General features: G+C 39.1%; 1 protein-coding gene across 8 annotated transcripts in view; it reads left to right on the top strand.

Moving 5' to 3' along the window:
* Positions 1-19,768, top strand: part of JAK2 (Janus kinase 2) — an 89,947-nt gene extending 70,179 nt beyond the window's left edge. For 7 of the 8 annotated variants that reach the window (XM_030968259.1, XM_030968260.1, XM_030968261.1 and 4 more), the window contains 8 exons: positions 31-181; positions 445-581; positions 1,797-1,986; positions 2,491-2,615; positions 7,964-8,136; positions 9,038-9,155; positions 13,242-13,355; positions 15,535-15,758. In XM_030968259.1, coding sequence (XP_030824119.1) covers positions 31-181; positions 445-581; positions 1,797-1,986; positions 2,491-2,615; positions 7,964-8,136; positions 9,038-9,155; positions 13,242-13,355; positions 15,535-15,642 — 1,116 coding nt within the window. In that variant the 3' untranslated portion in view covers positions 15,643-15,758. Of the gene's footprint in view, positions 1-30; positions 182-444; positions 582-1,796; positions 1,987-2,490; positions 2,616-7,963; positions 8,137-9,037; positions 9,156-13,241; positions 13,356-15,534; positions 15,759-16,141 lie in introns of those variants that run through there. The other variant, XM_030968264.1, reaches the window with a different exon arrangement.
* The last annotated feature ends 4,985 nt before the right edge of the window (positions 19,769-24,753 follow it).

The following is a 24,753-nucleotide window of genomic DNA, read 5'->3' as shown; positions in this document are numbered from 1 at the left end:
ATGTAAAATGACTTACCTGTTTAATTCCAGAAACTACAGTTTTATGAAGATAGGCACCAGCTTCCTGCCCCCAACTGGACAGAACTTGCAAACCTCATAAACAACTGCATGGATTATGAGCCAGATTTCAGGCCTTCTTTTAGAGCAATTATACGTGATTTGAACAGTTTGTTCACTCCAGGTGAGTTTGCGATATAATAGGATCAAAAAGACTCCTGTTTCCTATTCATTCACTTTCTTTTTAATATGTTTTTTGGCAATACATCGTTGTATTTGACTGCAAATTACTGCATAGAAATAAAGGTGGCTGTCAATATTCTACTGAGCTTGAAGTATGTCTAACAAAAGTAGAACAGGCCATGACTGTAATAAGGTTCTTCCTTTTCTTGTTCACTACTCTGTGCCTTCTGTTCCCTTTCTTCCCTTCTTCCTTCTACCTCTCAGATTATGAGCTATTGACAGAAAGTGATATGTTGCCAAATATGAGAATTGGAGCACTTGGATTTTCTGGTGCTTTTGAGGATCGGGACCCAACACAATTTGAAGAAAGACATCTTAAGTTTTTACAGCAACTTGGCAAGGTAAGATGTTTCAAAATTCTGTAATAGTTTAGGAAATAACTGTGGTTTTCAGTTATTCTTCAACGACCCCATATACATTTTTTGCAGTGAAATTTCTGTTTTAGAAGTTAATAATTTCAGTCTCATCTGAGCAACATGTGCAGTTCCTTCTAGCACTTCTTTCACTTTCACAGTATTCTTAGAAGAAAATTAGCTAACCTCCATAATGAATCCAGTCACACCAAAAGGCTAAGTACTTTTAAGTAATGCGGAGCTGCCTGACATAAATGATAGATGGATAGATAGATGGGTAGATAGATGGATACACACATGCACTTGATATTCAGTTAACAACACGCTGGAGCATTCTTGTGCAGAACTAGTGGGATTGGTGGTTTTTTGCATGCATATTCTGAGAAATCTGAATGTACAGCCTCTAAATTCAAAAAGAAAATATATGTCTTCAAGATACATGCAGGCCTTGAACTTTTGGTCTTAGATATCAGCATTTGGTTACTAGTTTTGCCAGTCATTGCAGCCTGGCTGTGTGAAAGCAGACCTAGACAGATGACCAAGTGCAGCTGGCAGATCTTCACCAAGTACTATTTTTCTAGAATGGTTTGCTGTTTTATTTGGTTTTTACCAGTATTTTTTTGGCTTCAAGTACAGAAGCAGCCTGAAAGTGAAGTAGCAGAAGTACTTCTGTTTGCAGATGGTTGTTCACTGTGATAGCATAGCATAGGGACAGCAGCAGAGCTGTAGGTGATGGCTGCATAAAGGGAGACTAAAGACAACATAAATGAAGAAAGAGACAAAACCAGAACATTGAAACAAATTGGAAAGGACCCAAAAAGAAATAGAGCAGAATTAAGAACCAAGACAAGGGATTTATCCAAGTGCAGGAAAAGTATTAGTCCAGTGGAAGAGGAAATAGGTGAAAGGAGAGAAAATAGATGGACATCACCCTCTTTCCTTGTCCTTATTTCTTGTTCTATTTGCTTCCTTTCATGGAATATATTTCTTTTGCAACTGTTACCATGAGTCCTACACTTTTTCCTCTCAGGGAAGTTTTGTGGCCTTTCACTTAAATAATTAATCACATAACCTTAATGCTTAGTACTGTGAGCAGTGAACAAAAACTACACTCTACATGAACAAACATGTACTCCAGGAAACACAAAGAGCGAATGATGTGGACTTGTTTTTAATTCCCAAGTGTTTCTGTTTGTGACCTAGGGAAATTTTGGCAGTGTTGAGATGTGCCGGTATGACCCGCTGCAGGATAATACTGGGGAGGTGGTTGCTGTGAAAAAGCTGCAACATAGCACAGAAGAGCATCTTAGGGATTTTGAAAGAGAAATTGAAATACTTAAATCGCTGCAGCATGATAACATCGTTAAATACAAAGGAGTATGCTACAGTGCAGGTATGTGCTATATTGAATACACCTAAGTATGCATACCGAGAAATTCAGAGAGGTAAGTGTTTATGACAGTCACTCATTTGTCATAAATTTGCCAGGACTGAGAAAGTACAAAACAAAGGAAGTTTTTTGAAAGATGGTAACATTGGTAACAAGTTGATGTCACCATTCTGAGTTTCATCTTGACAACACAGGCATACAGACTTCTACTTTGCCTTAGCAATAGTAGCTGAAGTATTGATGAGATGATGTTGATTAGTGATATATTAATTTTCCAAGCATATCCACATTGTTGTTGAGTTTCAATAAGTGGCATTTTTTGAGTAAATGCAGTTAATTAGTATATGAAAAATTGCACAGTGATGTATAAATTTATAATATTTTTGTATTAAGTCCATTTTATATTATGGCTACTGATAGAGGAATTAAAATGCTTCTATTAAAAAACTCGTCTTTGGAACATTACAGAAAAAATTACATTTGTACTTTTTGTTATTACTGTAAAAGGACGGAGGAATCTAAGATTAATTATGGAATACTTACCATATGGAAGTTTACGAGATTATCTGCAGAAACACAAGGAGAGGCTGGACCACAAGAAGCTTTTGCTGTATGCATCTCAGATATGCAAGGTAGGATGTTTCAAATTATATACATATTTCAATGAAGTTTTTTCTCCTTTTTCCATCCCATTTGCCTCTAACCAACAATAACTGGTTATTTTGGTGTATCTTCTATAATGCTGTTGGGCTGCTAGCACCACATAACCCTCAGAAAAAGTAGCAACGTAATCAAGACCTGGAAAAACTTCTGAGTGTCTTAATACAGGATGCTGAGACTGGTCTATCTGCTGACTAAGGCAGAATATACTCACTTTTCTCCCTAAGGTGACCTGACCTAAAGTATTGTAGGAGTTAATATACTCACTCAGGCAAAATATTTTCTAATGGAATTTTCAGAAATTTGACATTCAGCTATAAAAACAGCATAACAACATGTCTACGTTTAAACAATTTACTTTAAACTGTAAGAGCAAAGATACGTGACTTCTGTATGCAGAACTAGCAGCCTTAGAAGTACCCAAACCTGTAATAAATTATTTGGTACCAAACCTAATTCATAAAATCCTGAAAAGTGCTACAAACATCTGATCTTTCTTGTGATCCTATTTTCCTTATAAAGAGCGCTTATACCTTCCCTAGTTTTATTCTGTAATTATGTTTTAGATATTGGAAACTAGAGGCACCTGAGATTTGGTTACATATTTAGAAATTTGAGAAAAGAAAAATAAATGGGAGTGAGGGGGAGAGAGACAAAAAACATAACCACACCCCCTCAAGGTATGTACCAGAAATATTTTTATTTTCTCCATACCTACATCAAAGACATGGAAACAGTAGGTTACATAGGATTACATAATCACAGAATCAACTAGGCTGGAAAAGACATTTGAGATCATTGAGTCCAGCCTATGAATGAACACCGTCTTGTCAACCAGGCCATGACACTGAGTGCCACATGCAGTCTTTCCTTAAACACTTTCATGGACAGTAACTCCCCCACAGCCCATTCCAATTCCCAATTATCTTCCTGAACAGCCCATTCCAATTCTCAGTTATCCTTTCTGTGAACAATTTCTTCTTAATGTCCAACCGAAACCTCCCCTGCTGCAGTTGTGTCCTCTGATCCATTTGCTGGTTGCCTAGGAAAAGAGCCTAACCCCCATCTGGCTACAGCCTTCTTTAAGTGAGCTGTAGAGAGGGATGAAGTCCCTGCTAAGCTTCCTTTTGTTCAGGCTAAACAACCTCAGCTCCTTCAGCTGCTCCTCACAGGACTTGTGCTCCAGAACCTTCACCAGTTCCATTGCCCTCCTCTGGACATGCTCCAGCACCTCAATGTCCTTCCTAAATTGAGGGGCCATGAATTGGACACAGGATTTGAGGTGCAGCCTCACTAGCGCTGAGTACAGGGGGACAATCCCTGCCCTGCTCCTGCTGGCCACACTATTGCTGGCACAGGCCAGGATGCCATTGGCCTTCTTGGCCACCTGGGCACTGCTGGCTCATGTTCAGCTGCTGTCAGTCAGTATCCCCAGGTTCCTTTCTGCCTGACCAGTGCCCAGCCACTCTGTCCCCAGCCTGGAGCTCTGCCCAGGGTTGTTGTGGCCAAAGTGCAAGACCTGGCACTTGGACTTGCTGAACCTCATACTGCTGGATTCAGCCCATTGATCCAGCCTGTCCAGGTCCTCCTGCAGAGCCCCACTATACGCCAGCAGATCAACACTCCCACCCTACCTCGTGTTGTCCATGAATTTACTGAGGGTATATTCGATCCCCTCATCCAGATCATCAGTGAAGGCATTAAACAGGACTGGGCCCAACACAAATCCCTGGGGGACAGCACTGGTGACCAGCCACCTACTGGATGTGGTGTCATTTACCACCACTCTCTAAGCCCAGCCATCCAGCACAGAGCGCTCCTGTCCAAGCCCTGGGCTCTCAGCTTTTCCAGGAGTGTGCTGTGGGAGACAGTGTCAAAGGCCTTGCTGAAATGCAGGTACACAACATCCACAGCCTTTCCTGCATCCACCAGGCAGGTCACCTGGTCAGAAAAGGAGATCAGGTTGGCCAGGCAAGACTTGCCCCTCCTAAATCCTGGCTGGGTCTGAGCCCTTGGCCACCCTGTAGGTGCCGTGTGATGGCACTCAAGATGATCTGTTCCATAACCTTGCCAGTCACTGAGCTGAGGCTGACTGCCCTGTAGTTCCCCAAATCCTTCTTTTGGCCCTTTTTGTGGATGGGTGTCACACTGGTCACCTTTCAGTCATCTGGGACTTCCCCAGTGAGCCTGGACTGATGACAGATGATAGAGAGTGGCTTGGCGAGATCTTCTATCAACTTCCTCATCACACTAAGATGAATGAGGGTGTTTATTAGAGTATGTTGTCTACAAATATTCTTATGTCTGGTGATTGTGTCCTGCCACCTTAAGATCCTAAGACTTAGCTTCTGCGATATCTACAGAAAAGGTCTGACAATCAGGGGAGAATCTCTGCCAGAGCCAAGACCTTCTCCTGACACTCAGACTTTCTCATGGTGAAAAGAGCTTGCTGGTTCCCTGCTTGAAACTGGACTAACCTTTTAGCTGCTGAACCTCTTGCATGTACGAGGAATGCTGCGCCCTTAACAGCTTATCTCACCTATTCATGTGCTTCACTGAAGCACAGCAATGTGGGTAGTCTCCAGGAGAAGCTCATTCATGGGCAGGCAGTGCGGAATGTGGGAAAACAAAAAGAGTTGGCAAGTCTATGGCAAGTGTCTTTGGAGAGAGAAAGGATTGAACAGGTGACCACCTACTTCAGAGATTTGAAGAGCTCTTTGATCTGTGTCTCCAAAACAAGAAGTCATTCTCCAGTAACAGGCCTAAGAAATTATCTCACACTGACTTCTGCAACAAAATTACATTGTTATGCTGGTAAGTCATTATAAACAATCTTTGTTCAAGCAGAGACCTGGAAGAATCTTAAAACTCAGCACCACCTATGAGGGTGGTGACCAAATCTTTTATGGAAGTAAGCCGCAACATGGATTTTTGAGTACACAAAGGCTGCAGACACTTAGCTGTTTTATTCTGTGTCCCTCTCAGCCTGTGACCTCAAGGTGCTGGCCTTGTGCACTCTCATAAGAAGCTGCAAAGCATGTAGAAGTCCTCAGGCTTTTCATTCAAAGCTTGATGAAGTAACAGTAGCAACATGTCTCAGGATCCTGGCCTGAGGTATCCATTGGAGGATTGGAAGGTGGATTTTAACCTTTGATGGCTGTGCAAATATGGTAGAAATCTTTGGGAAAGGAACTGTATTCGGAAACTACAAAGAAAAAGGACCTTAGAGTATGTGTACATGCACGTACATGAAAGAACTTTGAGAATATTACAGGTCTTCAGGATGGTGAGAAATTGAAATAGCAGATGAGATTACTCCTTCCTAAGTACCAAGCACCAGCCAAGAGAAAGGGAGATAAAATATGCATCCTGCAGATACTAAAGCAGGAGAACGTTCAGCTTTGATAATGACATGGGGACAATGTATGAAAATGTAGGAAATCTGCATAGAGCTTGCTCTTAAAGAAATGTTTTCACTTCTAAGAAAAGTGAAATCTAAGAGTTACAGTGTATGTGCCTTGCTTTGGAGTGTTTTTGCTGTACAGTCTGCAAAGTAGAGGTAATATCGATTGCTTTAAGATTTCTCTAATCTGTGGCATTCTGTTACTCCAAAACAACATAATTAGTGAGTACCTGATATTGTGAAAATGGAACCTGAATGCTTTTTCTTCATTTAGCTGATCATGTTACACTTTTCAGCTGGTTTTGCTTTTCTTGCAATATTTGCTCTTTCAGCATCTCACATCTCATCTTTCTGCTGTGCGTTTCTGTCAGTCTGTAATCTTGGGGGGTTTTGATCAAAAACCTTTCTACCTCTGCCTTGGTGTTTTCCTCTGAAGTGTATGAGAGAAATGAAGGCACACCCATTACCTGAGGGTTAAGATAAATATGTTTAGTTGTTTATTGTGTTTTGGTTCCTTGCTACTATACTGGGAAAGGGTTTTCCTTCTCTTAATGTTTGAAGTGTTTCAGGTGTCCTTGCTGGTGAACCCAGTTTTAAAGACAGAAACATTTTAAATCACATTTAAACTCTGTTTTTAGACTAGAGCCACAGGATTGTGAATCCACTTAGTATTTGCATGATTTCAATTAAAGATCTGTCTTATTTGTTTTCCAGGCTAACAGAAAAGTTACTGTCATCAAACTTTAAGGCTGTTTTCAGAATAGTACATTGTAGTATGTAAAAGCTGTAGCATTTTCATAGGCTAGTTGTACCAGTAACACAGAACCCTCACTTTGAAGTAAGGCTTGGTATTTATGGCAATGAACAAGCTGGCAATGAGGAATAGGGCATTTTTGAACAGTTTTGGAGCGAGCTGTGAGAGAGCAGCAATGCCACCCAATGGAACTGGGAGGTACTAGAATTTGAGAGAAAGACTGTACTTTGTAGCCAAACTCTGAGGTTTCTCACATTAAGAAAAAAAAGATTAGAGAAAGAAATAAGCTTTTTGGCATGACTAGTAATAACTGCTTCTCAGAACTTTTGAGATCACCAATGCTATTTGTGTAATTTAACTTTTCTGTTGTGTTGGAAGAGTGATATGCTTTCTTATAAAACTACGGAACTGACAACTTGCTTGGTGATTCCTTTCAGGTATGAGTTGGGTATCTCTTGACGTTGTGCAGCATCACTTTCAGTGCTCCATTTATTGCTGTCTAAGCAAGACCTTCTTGTTTTAGTAATGCCACTACACACGCTGGCTTTTTGCAAATTTCACTGTTAGTGAAAGTAACTAATTGCATTGGTCAGAAGGGATCAGCAGCAGCAGCAAAAGACAACATGCCTTCAGACCAATGCTTTGTTACAGCAATCTGTGGGAATGTAACAATAAGCAGAACTGTATTGGTGAATAATTGTCCATACGAAAGAGATACAAAGCACACTGTTGGGAATACAGTGAATAATAGCCAAATTCAAGGAATCATAATACAAAATTTCATGGAAGCATTCAGGAAAGCAGATGCAGAAAATGAAGAAAAAAGCTAAATGAAATGAACATGTTGGACAATCTTCTCATGTGCTCTGGATTGTGTAGCTTAGCCCAATTTTTTTCCTTCTACAAATCACCAGTCAACTGCATTTGGGCACAGAAAGGAGCGGTAGCATTTATCCAGCTACATAATCAAAAAAATACTTGGCTCTGACAGGTGATTAGTCTGTCTCCCTCCTGTTAAATGGAAGTCACTGAGCTTGGACTCAGAGAAGACAAACCTGGTTGTGGTTTTAACTTTGAGGTTAATTCATCCTCTTAGGGAAAGTGCAGGTATGTAGTGGTAAAAATAACTCTTTTCCTGTTCTGTCTGTAACCTCTACACCTAGGGCATGGAGTATCTGGGAACAAAAAGATATGTTCACCGAGATTTAGCAACAAGAAATATCTTGGTGGAGAATGAGAACAGAGTTAAAATTGGAGATTTTGGATTGACAAAAGTTTTGCCGCAAGACAAAGAATACTACAAAGTGAAAGAACCTGGTGAAAGTCCTATATTTTGGTAAGTCTTCTTTTGGTATGTGAAATCGTGGCATGTTTTCAGTTTTTGCCATTTCAGCCAATTCATTTTGCATGTTGTGGAATTCTTACTTGCAAGCTCCATGTCAGTTTTCCAGCATTGTGAAAGTCACTTGCATGATATTTCACTTCACAGAGTAGCATCTAGGACTTTTCAACATATTTTTTAAAAACCCAGGAAAACACCCAAAACAAAAATGAATAAAAATACTTGTTTAAAGGAAATAGCATCCAATAGAAAACACATTCAGAGACAAAGGAAGTCTATAATGGCCCATTTTCCTGGATTCTTTCAAGTTTTTAGGCATTCTAGTTCCTTAAAAACTGGTCATTCATGTCTTCCAGCTGAGATCAGTTGGATACACCCCAAGAGAAAATGCCATTCCATACATGTGATTTTAGTCTGTATTTTAATTCTGACTCAGGCACTGTTTACCTAAAGAATAAATTATACAAAATGGCATCTTAGTAGCTGTTATTGGAGAGGTAGAGTTTAGTTCCAAAAGTGCCTGCAACACAGTTCACTGAAAGTGATCGAAGGCTGTAATTGTCTTTCTTTGCAGGTCTAATCACATCAAATTCCTGTCTACTTGCACTACAAATAAGAAATATATCTACAACCTTGTTGGAAAAAAAATCAAACTTGGTTATAGTTATCACCAACTGTGTTTGTTTAAGGTGGATTTGGTTTTCAAAACCAATTAACTATTATTAAAGGAGTAGTTAGTAATTGAAGGTACCAAAAGGAAATGAGAACATGCTAATATCAATGAATAAAGAACACTTACTCATGAAAAAGAAATCTGTCTTACTAAAACAAATGTTTTCAAAATCAAAATGGCACATGTTGCAGAGAGCAATTTTCCTTGTACTGTGTGTTGCAGGTATGCTCCAGAGTCTCTGACAGAAAGCAAATTTTCTGTGGCCTCAGATGTGTGGAGCTTTGGTGTGGTCTTGTATGAACTCTTCACCTATATTGACAAAAGCAAAAGCCCACCAGCTGTAAGTATATAGTTAATGAATCTCAGAGAATTTGTTTATTTAAATTTCTTAGACTGTCATGTACCTCAATAGGTTGATGTTTACTGATCTTTTTCTGGAGATACCTAAGTGTTTGAGCATCCAGTCTGAAGCATTTACTAAAAGGTAACTGGTATCAAGCCATAAGAAAGAAAGATCTGAACATTACTTCATAGTCTGTGCGTATCTTATTCATTCTGTAACTTCTGTTTGAAAAATATTTTAAAATCTCTTGTTATAGGTTGTTCTTTCTGATCCTTTGTGGAGAGTTATCCCAACTGTAACCAGTCCACTGCATGACCTTTATTTTTAATGTTGTTCCAAATTTAAGGCTGAGCCAAACACATACACAGAAATTAAGTTAACTTACATAAGGAACTTAAGGTATTTTATGATAGCAGAACCCAAGTTAGTAAGTTAGCAAAGTTCAAGGGAAAAAAGGAGTGGCTTTTTGTTGACAGGTGTCTGAAGACAAATTTACAGTGGATGAAGAGAGATACTATTATCCTCCAATTGAAAATAAGATACGTGATCTTATTTTCACCTAGCAGTAACCATGGGCATAACAGAGGAGAGTTCAGGCTTTTGTATTTACTGGAGCTGGCCTCACCCTTGGCCAGACTGTCAGTCCTGGCAAATCTGTTTTCAAGAGCCGAATAGTGATGATAGGCAGAAATGCCTTTGGAGGATACCTCTGCACTGGCCTCAGTGGACCCCTCAGTAATTCCATTCAATGAGCTATCAGAGGTTTCAAGGAAGAACTCAGGATAGCTCTTCCAGCATAAGAACATAAATAAAGACACCTAGAGTTTTTCAGAAGGATTGTGAAATGAAAAGTGATAGAGTAAGTTACAAGCACAAGTGGACTATTCTTTCAATGAATCAATTCTACATTTGCATTCACCACTTCATCAGGTTGGTTATCCTATTGGTATGCATCAAGAGAAGGTAATTTGGTAAATTTAACCAAAATGGTCTGTTCAGCTCTTGTAGTCTTTATACTTATATGTTGTTTTCAAAACCTGGCCATTTACACATTCAGCCAATGGGTGTTTCACACTTTCATGTCAAGGATCGTTAAAGAAATTTTGAAGCATTGGAGGAAAAAAAAATGTCCTTTATGTTGTTATTAGAAATTTATTTCAGTTAATACTGCATCCTCATTTACTTTGGATGTCTGGCAGTCCGAGTGACATTTTAATCTGCTTTTTGGGTTATTTTGGTTTTTTGGAGAGCAAGGTTTATCTAAGCCATTTTTTCTTGCTGTAATTATACTAATTTTTCTGCTGTGTCATTACTGATTAGTCCTGCTAACCGTTTTTTATACATCAGCATGATAATATCTGTTTTCTATTTAGCATTTTTCAAAGCATTAGTTATTTTAGTGTTCCACAGAGCTCTTTAGAATCAGCTGTGAGTTTAATCCTTTTAAAACTAATTAATCACAGAAGCACAGAATGTTATGTGTTGGAAGGGACATTAAAGATCAACTCATCCCAAACCTCCCTGCCATGGACAGGAACACCTCCCACTAGATGAGGTTACTCAGAGCCCTCAGCCCAGCTTTGAACACCCCCAGGGACGGGGCAGCCACAGCTTCTCTGGGCAACCTCTTCCACTGTCTCACCATCCTTACAGTAAAATAATTTCTTCCTAATTACCTTTGTTTCTCCCCTTTCAGTTTGTACCCATTACTTCTTGTCCTATCACTGCAGTTCCTGATTAAGAGTCCCTCTCCCCCTCTCCACCTTTGCTGTAGGCCCCCTTCAGAGCCTGGGAGTTGCTGTGAGGTCTCCACACAACTTTCTCTTCTCCAAGCAGAACAGACACAACTTCCTCAGTCTGTTGTCATGAGGAAATGCTCCAGTTCTCTTATCAATCTCATGCCCTTCTCTGGACTTGCTCCAACAGGTCCATGTTCCTCTTGTTCCCCCAGAGCTGGATGCAGCCCTGCAGGTGGGGTCTCACCACAGCTGAGCAGAGGGGCAGAATCCCCTCCCTGGCCCTTCTGGTCACACTGCTTTGGATGCAGCCCAGGACATGTTTGGCTCTCTGGGCTGGGAGTGCCCATGGCTGGATCACATTGAGTTTTTCATCACCCATCACCCCCAAGTCCTTCTTCACAGGGCTGATTTCAATCACATCCCCTCCCAGGCCCCTGGTGTGTCCAGGATTGCCATGGCCCATGTGCAGAACCTTTTGCTTCTCCTTGCCAAACATCATGAGGTTTGCATGGGCCCAGCTCTCCAGCCTGTCCAGGTCCCTCAGGATGGGACCCTTCCCTGCAGGGTGTGGCTGCCCGTGCAGGCCGCGGTCAGGGAACGTCTGAGGGTCCCACTGCCCACGTCCCCTGCAGAGGTGTTGGTCAGTTTGGGCCCTGGTGCTGACCCCTTGGGGACACTGCCCATCACTGCTCTCCCATGGACAGTGAGCCATTGACCACAGCTCTGAGCACAGCCCTCCAGCCAGGCCTTTATCCACTGAGGCACCCATCCCTCACACCCATGTCTCTCCCATTTAGAGACAAGGATGTCATGTGGGACAGTGTCAAACTTTGTATAAGTCCAGGTAGCTCCATCATAAAGTCTAGGTAGCTCCATCATAGAAGGTTACTAGATTTCTCAGGAAAAAAAATTGTGCCCTTAGTAAAGCCATGTTGTTTGTTTCCAGTCACTTCTTTGTTTTCCATATGCCTTAGCATGATCTACAGGAGAATTGGCTCCATGATCTTGCCTGGCAGATGTGAGACTGACTAGCTTGTTTTTCATTGTGTCTTTCACTTTCCCCTTTTCAAAAATCAGGGTTATCTTTCCCTTTTTCCAGTCATCACAAACTTCACCTTAACAACTTCATCTGCCAACTCCCTCAGGACCCTTGACTAAATTTCATCAGGTCCCACAGACTTCTGCACATTCAGTTTCCTTAGATGGTCATGAGCATGACCCTCTCCTACAGTGGTCTTAGGGTCTTCTTTCTCTCAGTCCCTCCATCTGCCTTTCTCTACTTGGGCAGTGCCTGGAACACTTGCCTTTGAGGACTCAGGCATAGAAGTAATTTAAAACCTCAGTCTTCTCTTTATCCAGGTGTCCTGGTTTAGGGAAAATCTGGTAGAAAATTTCCAAAGGAGGCCCCTCCAGAAAGCAAACCCACACGGCCCCTCCCCTCAACCAGCTCGGGAAGAATTCCTTGGAGAGAAGTGGAAAGAACCTGTTTATTTAACAGGCACAGCACCCCCCAGCACACAAAATGAACAGTACCGGATGACACCACTCTGACAAAGATGACAAATTCAGAAAGTCTCTCTCGGGGTGGCAGGGGCGGGGGGTGGTCGCTCTGTTGTCAGTCCCTGCAGCGCTGGGGCAGCTGCTGCAGCCACAGGGTGTAAGCTCTCAGTGTTCCAAGGTCCCAGTCCAGAGCAGGTTCGAGATGGTCAAAAAAAAAAAGGAGAGGAGAAAACAGTCCTGAAAGAAATCGGAACTGTTTAGCTAAACTAGCTAATGAACAGAAGCAAAAAAGCAAGCAGAAGCGAAGCAGAAGCAGGAGCAAGAGAGAGAGCAAAGCAAAAAGCAAAAGCAAAAAAAAAATGAAAGCAGCACTAAGGGCTGCCTGACTCTGTGTCCCTGATAAGAAAAACCCAAACAAAACTTTCACTCTTCAAAGCCAGTCTTAAAGGCACAGAACAAAATATCCCGCAGAAACAGAACATATGAATGGGGATACAAGCATCATAACGTCACCCTAGGACACCAGGGTAGTCAAATCATCAGATGATGATCAACATTTTTAAAGATTTTTCATGTAGTGCTTTAAATTGTGTATGTATAATTCCATTTTATTCTATTCCATATCATTATTTAATTTTACACACACAAAAAATATGTAATTATTGATATATTCTCTGGACATGTAATTTTTAATTTCATCATTGTTATGTACTATTCAATTCATTCTTATTATTCTTATAAATAATTTTTGCTTGGTCAGGATATTGCAGCATCTTTTTTTCCTCTAAAGATTATATATTACAATATATAAAGATTATATATTACAATTGGCCTTTTGTTTCAGGAATTCATGCGCATGATTGGCAATGATAAACAAGGGCAGATGATTGTATTTCATTTGATAGAGCTTTTGAAGAATAATGGACGACTGCCGAGACCAGATGGATGCCCTGATGAGGTACTGTGTTAAAATGTTACTGTAGTGTGAAGGGTGCTCAGTTAGCGTGAGTACCTGCAAATGCAAAACTTACATTTTGTTCTGCTTGGACCACTAAAGTACTTATTCAAGTGGAATGGCTGTGCTGTTATTTTATCAGTTTCATGATGAGTATAATCTTTTTTTTTTCTGATTCATTAGCTTGTACTGCCTCAGGAGGCCAGACTGTATTCTTGCTGAATACATGAAGTGGGGCTGCTGTAACTTACTGCTATACTTGGGTACTCACACTTCTATTTTGAAAAGACACATGTATTAAGGCAACACAATTAGCATATATAACTTGTTCTGTGTAAGTCCCATGTAGAGATTCTCATTCAAAGCTATGAACTTTGGATTTCTTTTTTTTTAAATCTGTATTATTCAGCAAAAAAATCTTAACAACCACCTAAGGGTTTTCACATTTAATTCCAGGATGTAAAGAGCTTCTTATCTTGATTATTGCCTTTCTGTTACTGTTCCCTTCTCAAGTGAAGGGTCATGTTTATAATGTATATTATTCGCCATCAAGCATTTTCAGCTTGCAGACTGTAGACACAGTTAAGTATATGAATCAGATTTTCTATGTTCAGAGTCTTCAGATTTGTATTCATGTTCTTTGTAGATACTAAAGTACAGCTGTAGAGCTGTCCTCAGAGCACATAAATTAACTCAGTGTTCTTTTGGTTTTATTTATACACCAGATGCTTTAAAAAATACTTTCATACCACTCCTAAGTCTTGTAGTATTCTGTTGTTCAGAGCAGGGTGCACAAAGCCTGGTTCAGTCAAACTGACCTGGTTGGGCTGTGTAGGTGAATCAGTAGTGAAAAAATGGAAGGAAAATAGTTATGGGTTGTTGTTTTTTACATATGTAATTGCCAGCTCAGATTAATTGCTGCATCCCTTTAAACTCAAGCACACTTGACAATAAGTCAAGAAATAGTACAGTTAAAACTGGTGAAAGAGAAAACATCAGGGTCAAGTGGTCTAATAGAGGAGAAAAAGAATGGTACAAGTGAGGCAGGAAGCCATGGGGGAGGAAAAACTGTATAGAGAATAGAAAGAGAAGTCTTTGAAGAACCTTTCTTGCATTTGATGTACCAGTACAGCAACTGTTGAACTGCAAAGGTTTGGCTTTTTGAAGATAACCTGAATGTCATATGTATAAGATAATAAATGTTATACTTGAAACTGTATTTTAACTAACCCAAAGGTTTCAGTGTCTGACATTTCTCCAGCTATCAAAGCAAGATGGAAATGTCTCTGTGTTAGAAACTGCATTCATCCCCTTTTGATCCTGGAAGGCCAGTCATCACAGATAGTAAATCTTCCAGATACCTGTAGCTTACAGCAGCTTATCTTGCAGCTTACAAGCTGCTTGAGAGTTGGTTCTAAAGCAGCTTGGTCAATGCAGGTGTTTCAAATCTGCTGAAAGATAAGGAGCAGTTTCTAATTTTTTTTCCTGGTAGCTGTACAGATTGTTCTTAAGCAATATGTGAAAAACTGTTGAAAGTATGAGAAATTGGTAATAACAATCTGGATTGAATGAATGAGAAGAGTACAGGTGAAGAGCTTGGCAAGTTGTGTGAGACCAGGTATCAGGTACATCTCTGTGCAAAAAGAAAACTGTTGCCATGTAACTATTGTAGTGGAAATATCTTTCAAAGTTGGTTCAGTTTGCACAGTAACCTTTTTTTTGCTTATTTCTGATTATATATGAAGAATAATTAAGAATTTAATATACAAATGTGGAGAAATATATGTTAACTTTGCAGGGGAAGTCTTATTTAGAATTACTGTCTTTTGTAAATCTGATTTCTGGTCATACTGGTGCTTGTTATGTTAAAGCATTTTTGAGCTTCTCAAAAAAAGAGCAAGAAAAAAATATAAAAACTTATCAAAGTAACAACTCTTGCAAAAGTTTCAAAAAACAACTGAGTGAATTTTCATGCTAACTTTTAAAAAATTGTCTTTCATAATAAGAACTTTTGCAGAGCCACGTATCCTAGGTTCTTGCTGTCACTGGACCAGAGTTCAGTCACACTCTTCTGCAGCTGTTGTTTGGAAGCATAAAGTTAAGCTGGATGTTCTTTAGTCCAGTTTCAAATAAATATGTATGGTATCTGTTTACCTACTAACAATTTTTTTTTCTTCTCCAGATTTATGCTATCATGAAAGAATGCTGGAACAATAATGTTGCCCAGCGCCCCACCTTTCGGGATCTTGCTCAGCGAGTGGATCATATAAGGGAAAACATGGGTGGATGAAAAAACTGTCCCTCCTTCAGAGGATGAGTTGGAATGCAGAACAAAATGTACTTGGTCAGCTGTGTATATTTGACATATGTACATGTGCACACATCTTATCCTTGCTGGAAGTAAAATCTGTGTGGCAAATACCCTATCTCAATCTGCATACTGAGGAATCCTGCTAGGGCTTTTTTATCAGGATATGTTTGTTACTATGAGAACATGTTGAAATTCTCAATAGGGAAAGAAATTATTTTTCTAAACTAAAAAATGGGTGGTCATTCAGCAACACCATTATTTGCCTTACTTGGCAGTACAAAAAAGAGGTGACTTAAAATGTGATGAAACTAAGAGATAAAAAACCAGTGTATTTCTTTGTTGAAGTAGAGATACCCAGAAAAGACTTCTAGAAATACTTTTACACTGAGTATATAGTGACTAGGCACCCTGTTTTGTGTATTGCACAAAGACTTTTGCCTCTTAATACAGTTTCATGATTTTTTCATTGTTGATGCAGATCTGGCTTCTCTGTGTAACAAAACAGAAGTGGTTTGCTGTGCCTGTCTGAATCAGTTATCAGCCAGCAGTATATCCAAAGAGATGTAGCTGTGTGATGTACTGTAAGTATTTTGAGGGAAAGGGAGCAAATTGTGCTTTACTGGGAGAGACAGAAAACTTACTAATCCGTGCAAAAATTTTAATTTAAAAATGAAAAAGCAAAGATGTTACCCTTTTATTCTTACTCCTCCCTTGATGAGTATTAGATTGTGTTTATAGAATTGAAGATACAGTGATAACACATAGAAGTGAATTCATTTTACACAAGGCAGTGTCTTCAGTGTAAATAAGAAAAAGCTAAGTATACTGCTTTTAAATGCTGCTCTTTTTTTCTTTCCATCCTTGTAATTTTCATGCAGTCATAAGTGAATGAATTGAAACTTTCGAAGCAGGATTAAAAATCTAGAAAATGCCCTCACTTTCACAATTCCTCACTTTGCTGTTAAGATGATAATCTAAATATCTTCCTTCCAGCACAGAAAATGAATACTTACAACTCAGTATCTGATATGGCCAGTCACAACCACATCAAGCCTGTTCTGTATTGAAGTGGCCCAAGCATATTTATTTCTGTGGTAATACCCAACATGAGACTGTTTGGAAGGAGTTACAAGTGCAATTGCTTACATTCAGCATAGGGCAAGGACAGGATTCCAGTTACTGAGAACTGGAAGGAGATCAGAGCTACCTGAATGCTGTATAATTCAGCTTTTGAAATAAGTAACAAAAATTTTTGGACAAGAGAATGCTTCGGTTTTGCCTTGAGGCATAAAACTTGGGGATAATCTCATATCTCAAAGCAGTATAATTGCAGGGTTTGTTTATTTTTAGTTCAAATAGTCTTGTTTGTTTGTTTGTTTTTACTTAAGCATTATTGTTTGCAAACTATAATGCTGGTTCTTTTTGGACTTCTGCTGAGAGAAGTTCATTTAAGGGGATATACAGCTTGGCAAACTGACCTGACATCCAGATTTATATTTAAAATGAAGTGTTAATTTTCAAAATTTGTGGCAGTGAGTTAGTGAAACAGAGGTTACTTTCACTGTGGAGCCTCCTTAATATTTGTGGTAAACTACATCCATCTTATCAGAAATTGAAGAACCTCAGCTTTAAAAAAAAACCAAACAAAAAACCAAAAAAATCCTTACTTTCTGTAATGTAGTGCCAGTATAGCAGTATTTTGTACCATGGTGATGTTTCTCTCCCACAGTCACTCCTACAAAATTACTATTTTATAGTATAAGAGAGTGCTAAATACGGAGAGCAGCGTCAACCTTCTCTCTGCCCATTGCATTTAAAACTATTTCTGTTAGTGTTCTTGCCACCAAGCATTTGCATAGATGATTTTTCAAACCAATTTCACAGTCAGTTTTTAAGCTGCAAAGAACTTTGAAGTGCTATGTTCAACTTAACATGTTTTCTCAATTTCTATACGTTGCTTTGAGGATTTGAAATTTTGTGCAAAAGATGTCTTTGCATTTGTAGTCTCAGTTATGTGTATGTGTATTTTTGTAACAAAGGAGATAAAGCTTTAAAGTATCAAGAAAGCATTTTAGCTGAATAACATATGCAGGAATTATGTAACATTTGCAGTGCATGACACTCAGTAGCTCACTGGTTTCAAATACATAGTAGACTAAACATAATTTATGTAAAAATCTCAGGGAAGTTTGTGTAATGCAATGAAGAATTCTTCCAGTCCGCTAATTTTTCAAGTGAATTAAAGGTCTTTTTCTTGTTCTACTACAGTTTGACTATTTCCATAGTCTATTTGATTGCATAAATGTAGTGGTGAATTCAAAGATGATTTTTAAGTGTCTTGTGGAGTGTTTTTGTTTTGTTTTGGGTTTTGTTCTGCTTTTTTACTTTAGTACTATACCATTTTGAGAGAAAGCCGTATCTTTACACTTTACACAGTGTAACTGTGTGCTGTTGGCCAGAGACAGTCTTTTTTAACAACCAGAGGCCTGTACAGAGGGCTTGAGCATTTAGGATTAATGTTCTTAGCTGGGAGAATAGGACCAAGTAGTGCTTAGGACTTGGGAGATGTATAGTCATCTGCAGTGTCAATATTTAGGTCCCAGAGCAGACCTGCTGGCTTTCTCAAAAAGCTGTTGAGGATGTAAATGTAGTGATTTTGCTGAATTTGCTACTGCCAATTGTGTAACCTTTTAAAAAACCCAACAGAACAACAACACCACCAAAAAACACTGTATTTTGTATTTTGAAAGCTCTCAGATCTACAGTAGCATTGATAATGTCATATTTTTACATGGCATTTGTATTAATAGACTAAGTACTTTGTTTTAGAAAATGTCTTCAGTTGGCATTGCATTTGTAATACATTAGTGTAATCATTATGCTACCCAACATGCTGTGTGATTTTTTTGATAGAAAAAGTGCTGGTTTATGTACACAAGACTGCTACTACAGTGTAGAATTAAAATATTAACTACTGCTTTGCACTTATATTGGAAGTGAAAGAATTTTTTAATAAGTGCACAATGTATCTTATAGAATCCCTGCAATCAAGTATTGTGTTGTGTAGTATTGATTTGTTGTCTATCAGTATAAATATGTTAAGTTTCAAAGTTAGTTTTTAAATATATTCCACACAGTATTCCACAAACTTGCAACAGTCATGTAGTAAGCCAGAGGAGAAATGAATTTTCAGGAAAAGAAACACATGTTCTTGTCAAGTCCTAGTACTGGTTAAAAGCTTCCATAGTTGAGATAATTGTTGTTAAATGTGCTGATGAATACAACTGTGAAAGTATATGTAAGAATTATATTTTTCCCCAAAATTAAATTTTTGATTGTTGCATTTAGTTGAGATGTTGACCAGCTGCCCTGAAATGTATGGGAAAAGATGTTACTGTATTAAGTATGAAGAAATGTAATTCTTGTGTAAAGAAAGCAAGCTTTTCAGGAATGTATGATCACAAACACCTAGAGGTTAGAGTTCTGAGAGCAAAAGCAGAGGTGTAGAAGAACAAGACTAAAGGAAGAAGGATGATGTTCAGCATGGGAGAAGCTTTCTGAAACGTGAAATGCACAATGGATTATGAAAAACTGATAGATTTTTCTACTGAAAATGCCATATCGTGACAAATATGTGCTAATATATTTCTGAACTGTGTATTGTCTGCCTTAAGTCTGAAATATTCACAGACACCTAACCTGGCTGAAAAAATGTCAATCATTACTATACCAAAATAAACTAATAATGTTGTGCCATGCCAGACAACAATTCTGATCAGGTGTTTGACTAAGAAGTTTTGCTCTGAATTTTTCTTTTTGAGTAAGAGGTCTACAGTACTTTATATTAAAGTAGAAATAGTCCCTTGGTGGTAGGGAGCAGGGAGGAAAAGATACCTGCCACTTATGATTGAAATGTAAGCACTTGAACACATGGTTTAGTCAAGAGAACATGGAAGGGATATTTTTAGAAAACTTAACTGTGTGTTTCTTTTTGCATCTGGATAGTGAAAATAAAGAAAAAAAAATTGAATACAATGGATGACACATGCCTGCCAACATTTTCTTTTGCACACTAAAATTTGTTACTGGTATTTAAATCACTGCTGAAGGCAGCTCTGTTCCATTTGATGAGGTAGAATACAGCACTTACAACTTTCCATCCTTCCTAGAATAGCCATATTAAGCATTTATCTACTGGAAGAAACTTAGATGTACCAAAGTAAAGGTGTTACCTACTGAGGGCTTTTAATCTCTTTTTTAATGAAGATTTTCACACAGAAAATTAATTTGGGATGAAGAAACACTTCCTTTTGTTCTCAGTATTTAAAGATATGCAAGTCTCTAAAACAGAAGTGCCTTAGACCACCTTACATGTCTTTAATTTGTTAGAAATTCTAATGTCTTGATTTTCATTACTTTATCATCTCTCCATTTGACTTTACTTAACTTTATGGGAAAATTACTACCATTTACCTTGAACAGAGTTGAATGCTTTTATCAAATACACAACTGGTCCCTTGGTGTTACCAACCATTATACCTGTGTCCTTGAGCAAAACCAGTCCCACAGATGAGTTTGCCTTTGCTTGAGGCAGGACTAGTCCAGTTTTCCCTAACACATTCCCCATATGGGCCACAGGGACTTTACTCCCTTCCACAGTATATGGAGGTTTTGTTTGGGCAGGGCACCCACTCAATACCGTGCTCTCTGGTCCGGATGTCTATGAGGCTGTTTTTGAAATGAGTCCCACTGTCCAACTGACTTCTCTGAGGGCTGCCATGTCCTAGCAGGACATGTTTCTAAAGGGCCAAGATGGCGTTCCTGGTGGTGGCAGGAGGCACAGGGCGCCTCTCCAGCCATCCGGTGGTTGCGCCACTATTTGTAACCATGTAGTGCTTGCCTTGGCAGGTTTGGGTGATCTGCAGACCCATCCCCCCCGCCATATTTTTCTTTTGGTCATCATCCACCATACCACAGGAGTTTACCTGCTTGATCTGCTGGGCTGCAGCACACATTCACAGCGTTCTGGTTGCAGGGAGTGGGGATGGAGTTCTCAGTGCTGTGTGAGTGTGACAACACGGTTTACTGCAAACCACACACATATCGATGGGGATATGGTATCAGCAGGAAAAGCCAAGGATCAGCAAGAAGGGGAAGTGTGCCATCTTGGCTCTCCCTAGCCAAGAAGGTGTCAGGATCAGCCTAGTGCACTCAGCCCTGCTCTGTCACCCTGGTCTTTCTCTGTTCTTTTGGGCCCAGTGGAGTGAACACCCTGGCTCTGGCAGAGTAGAAGCAGCTGTGCAGAGCCCAAAGCTCCAGCTGAGCCAAGCCAAGCCCCACTGGTGCTGCAGTTAGCCACATGGGACCAAGCCAAGCCTGGGGAACAGTGCCAAACACAGTTGAGCTCAGTAATCCAGACAAAAAAAAAAAAAAGAAAAAGGAAATGAGCAGTGCAACATGGATGATCTATCTTCCAAGTTTGTTTTGTTTCAGCTCTTAGCTGTTTTCAGACTAGTGGAGGGAAGGGAGATAAAGCTGTGTGAGCTTTCTGCACCTTACTGCTTGTGGGCACTATCTTTGTGAAATGGTTTTTTTGTTCACAGCAGTGAACACCCTTTTGTGTACTAGGTCTTCCTTGAAAGAACACCTTTCCCTCCCATTTGACAGAAATCATCTCCAGAGGCTGAGAGTTTCTGTCCTCTTCCCAATTCCCTTGTCATTGCCCAAATTCTGTGACAGGGATCCCAGTTGTTTGGCCTTGCTACTATCTGGTTTCATACCATGTGCCACAATATCCTAGCTTTGGAGCAAACAGACCAACAGAGCCTCTCCTCTCTGGTTGTTGAAATCTTTTCCTATGTCCTGCAGCTCCCCCAGGAGTAGGGGTTGGATAATTATCTCTGGCCCTGCCTCTTCCTCTTGTGGTGAGGGTTCTGCTTTCTCATCATCCCTCACAAAGCAAACTGATTTGGTTTTGGATTTCTTCTTCTGTACAGGGGCAGCTGCTACCAGCAGGGGTTACTCCCCAGATTCAGCTGCAGTTTGAGTGGCCACAGTGCCTTCTGGTCTGCTTTCCTCCTCCTCCTCCCTGAGGGCACTGTCTAGTAATGAGCAGTGTCCAATAAATAGTAGCCAGGGTCCAACACACTGGATGTCCCCCGAACACCATTTTCTTCTATTGTCTGTATTTTAGGATCTTCAAATTGAATGATTGAACAGGGAGGAACATGTCAAACATGTTGTGCTTGCATAACAAATGACAGAACAGAATATTTAAAAATTTCAGTCAATCTTTGGTCTTGAACTACTGTACCTGTGGAGATAAGTCTGATTACACACATGTCAATTTGTTTCATTGTAATAAGGGACAATAATAAGATTGCAGTTATGTCAGATGACTTCAATAAAGGTACCTACCACCCTGTAAAACACTCTCAGAAGAAATGGAAATGTGAAGAGAGCCAAAAAGGAGATTAAGCATGTCAGGAGAAAAAAACATACTATTGCAGAGTTGTATCAGGACTGCCATATATCAGACTACCTAAACAAAGGTAGCAAAAAATTTCTGTTTAAGTTCAAAGTATGGATCAGTACAAATATTTTAAATATATAGAATCAATTTTATCTAGGTGATATCTGGTTGAATGGTGCATGGGGAAAGAAAATTATCATTTTGTTTCATCTCCTCTGTAATACAGCTGAATCATATTACAGACTTCTTAAAAAAAGAATAAGTGTCATACAAATGTAATTGTATAAGTGATTTCACTTTGCCACTATAATCTTGTCTACTCTTCTACTGAACCTAGACAACTCATTTTAGCTTTGGTCTTTACATTATATGGAACAAATTTTACATAACTTTTAGAAGACTTCATTAAGAAATTTAGTATTAACAAATCAATTATTTAAAATAGTTAAATTTTTCTAAGTATCTAGCTTAAGGGTATTGCAGTACATTTAAAATTGCAGTAATTTCTCCCCAACAAGAACTTCTCTTAGCAATAATAAATCTGTTCTTGAATTTAGCTAACAAGAACAATGAAACAACAAGAAGTTAAACAATTACATCAAGAGCAGTTGATAAAAGCAGCTATTAAATGTGGATGTTGGATGTGTTTCCTGAGCTACAGCTGGTCAGCTCAATGGACTTTTCTAACTATCAGGTCACTTTTAGGACTGGCTTCTTCTCAGAGATACTGATCTATAAATGAAAAAGGTAAATCAACCTTAACATCTAGTCTGCATACAGCAGCTTTCACATGGGAAGTGTGGCGGCGCTTACAGATAAGCAGATTCCTACCTCTGAAAGTACCTCTGAGAAGATCCCAAGTAACATTTAAGGTTGAACTTAAGCTTGACTTCAGTCTTCAAAAAAAAAAAGAACCTACCATAGGGATCCTTTCACTCTATTCATTGGTGTGCCAGCAAAGTCAGCCAAAGATATTGCTGTTTAAAAGAATGTTTTGATAGCAAAAGATTTGATTGTTCCTAAACACAGGAAGTAATTTCCCTAATTTTTGAAGACCAGACTGAAGCCTTCCAATGTAATTCCAGTTCCTTCCTTCTCAATACCATTTGTAAATTCGTCTGCATCTGTTTGCCAGTTTCTGCGACTTCACTGTCTCACTCCATGCAAGCAATTAATGGAAATGTCAAATAATACTATACCAAAGGGAAGATGCTGTGAATTCAGATGATCTGTCTCTCTGCCTTGAAAGCACACCTTTGTTAAATAGCAGAAACATGATTCAAAGAGGATCTGACAGAACTAATCTTTTCTAGTAGTTAAGTTTGTTCTGGTTTAATTATGAATATTATAAGTTTTGATAGCAAGAAATATAACATCTAATCACAAGATTTGATTTAATTTTTTAAATCCATGTTGATGGCTCTTCATTATCTTATAAGTACTCATATTGGTCACTTGATTGTTTGCTACATTTCCTCTTGCCCTTTGAATTAGAGTTAGACTAAATTCTGATCTGTAGTTTTCTGTCCAATATTGCACAGTTTATATATTTTTCCTACCATTGGAAACCTCTCTCATCCTCCTTGAATTCCCACAGATAACTATTACACAATTTTGGAGTCTAAGCCTGGGTGAGGCAAACACCTAGCTTAATAAACCCTGGCTCTCATACAAGGGCATAAAGGATTTCAAATGGTGTTCCAAACCTAAGAATGCATGTAATCCAACACAGGGAACAGGACACCACAGCTAAAATTAAGACATCTATCTAGCCTCTACTGTTCACCAGCAGCCAACTACTTCACTCAATAGGTACCACCATCAGGATCGACCCAGCTGGAGCTCTGCCTGAACTGCAGCTGGACTGTGCAACAGGTGACTGTCCAGCTGTCTCATCCCAAGATACATGAGTAGGGACACTTCTTGGGATTTCAGATTCCTTACCTGACACTGACAGATCCTGCCATGCCTGAGGCAGAGCATTAATCCACAACAGATCCTTGGTAAGTGACTAATAGTGTGGTGAATTAAAATCAGTGAAATACTATTAATCCTTGTAGCTACTCAATATTATTGTAAGTATTGTATAGATAATTCCTTTAAATATAAACCATTGTCCAAATCTGAGACTAAGATTAGACCTAGCCCCACCTTGGGTCCACAGAGAGTTTAGAAAGTAAGGGGGTCCTCTCTGAACCTCATAACTCAATGACAGGCTCTTCCCTACTCTTGGCATTTCTTATCTCATTGTGAAGCATTCTAAATTCTAAATCAATTCTCTTTCATTTCCTCCATGCAATAATTCACAAGGTGAACCTTTCCATGAAATTTACTGAACCTTGTCAAACCACTCTTCATTAAGTTCCTTCAAATTTATTGAATCCTGTCAAATGATTATTTTACCTTAATAAAACATATTGCTGCTTCAATCTTTTGAGATGTATTCCATTCATCCACAACACTAGGCTAGTCTCTGTTCTCAGCCCTCAATCACTGGTGCAGTTTTGCTAGTTAATCACACTTTTTGGGGAATTTTAGTAATCTCTGGGGCATGGAGAGAGGTACTAGAAACCAGAGTTTTTTAATTCTCTATGTCATTATTTGTTTTAATACTCCTT

Source organism: Camarhynchus parvulus, chromosome Z, assembly GCF_901933205.1.
Source record: "Camarhynchus parvulus chromosome Z, STF_HiC, whole genome shotgun sequence".
Taxonomy (NCBI): Eukaryota; Metazoa; Chordata; class Aves; order Passeriformes; family Thraupidae; genus Camarhynchus; species Camarhynchus parvulus.
This window is presented reverse-complemented; position numbering and strand designations above follow the sequence as displayed.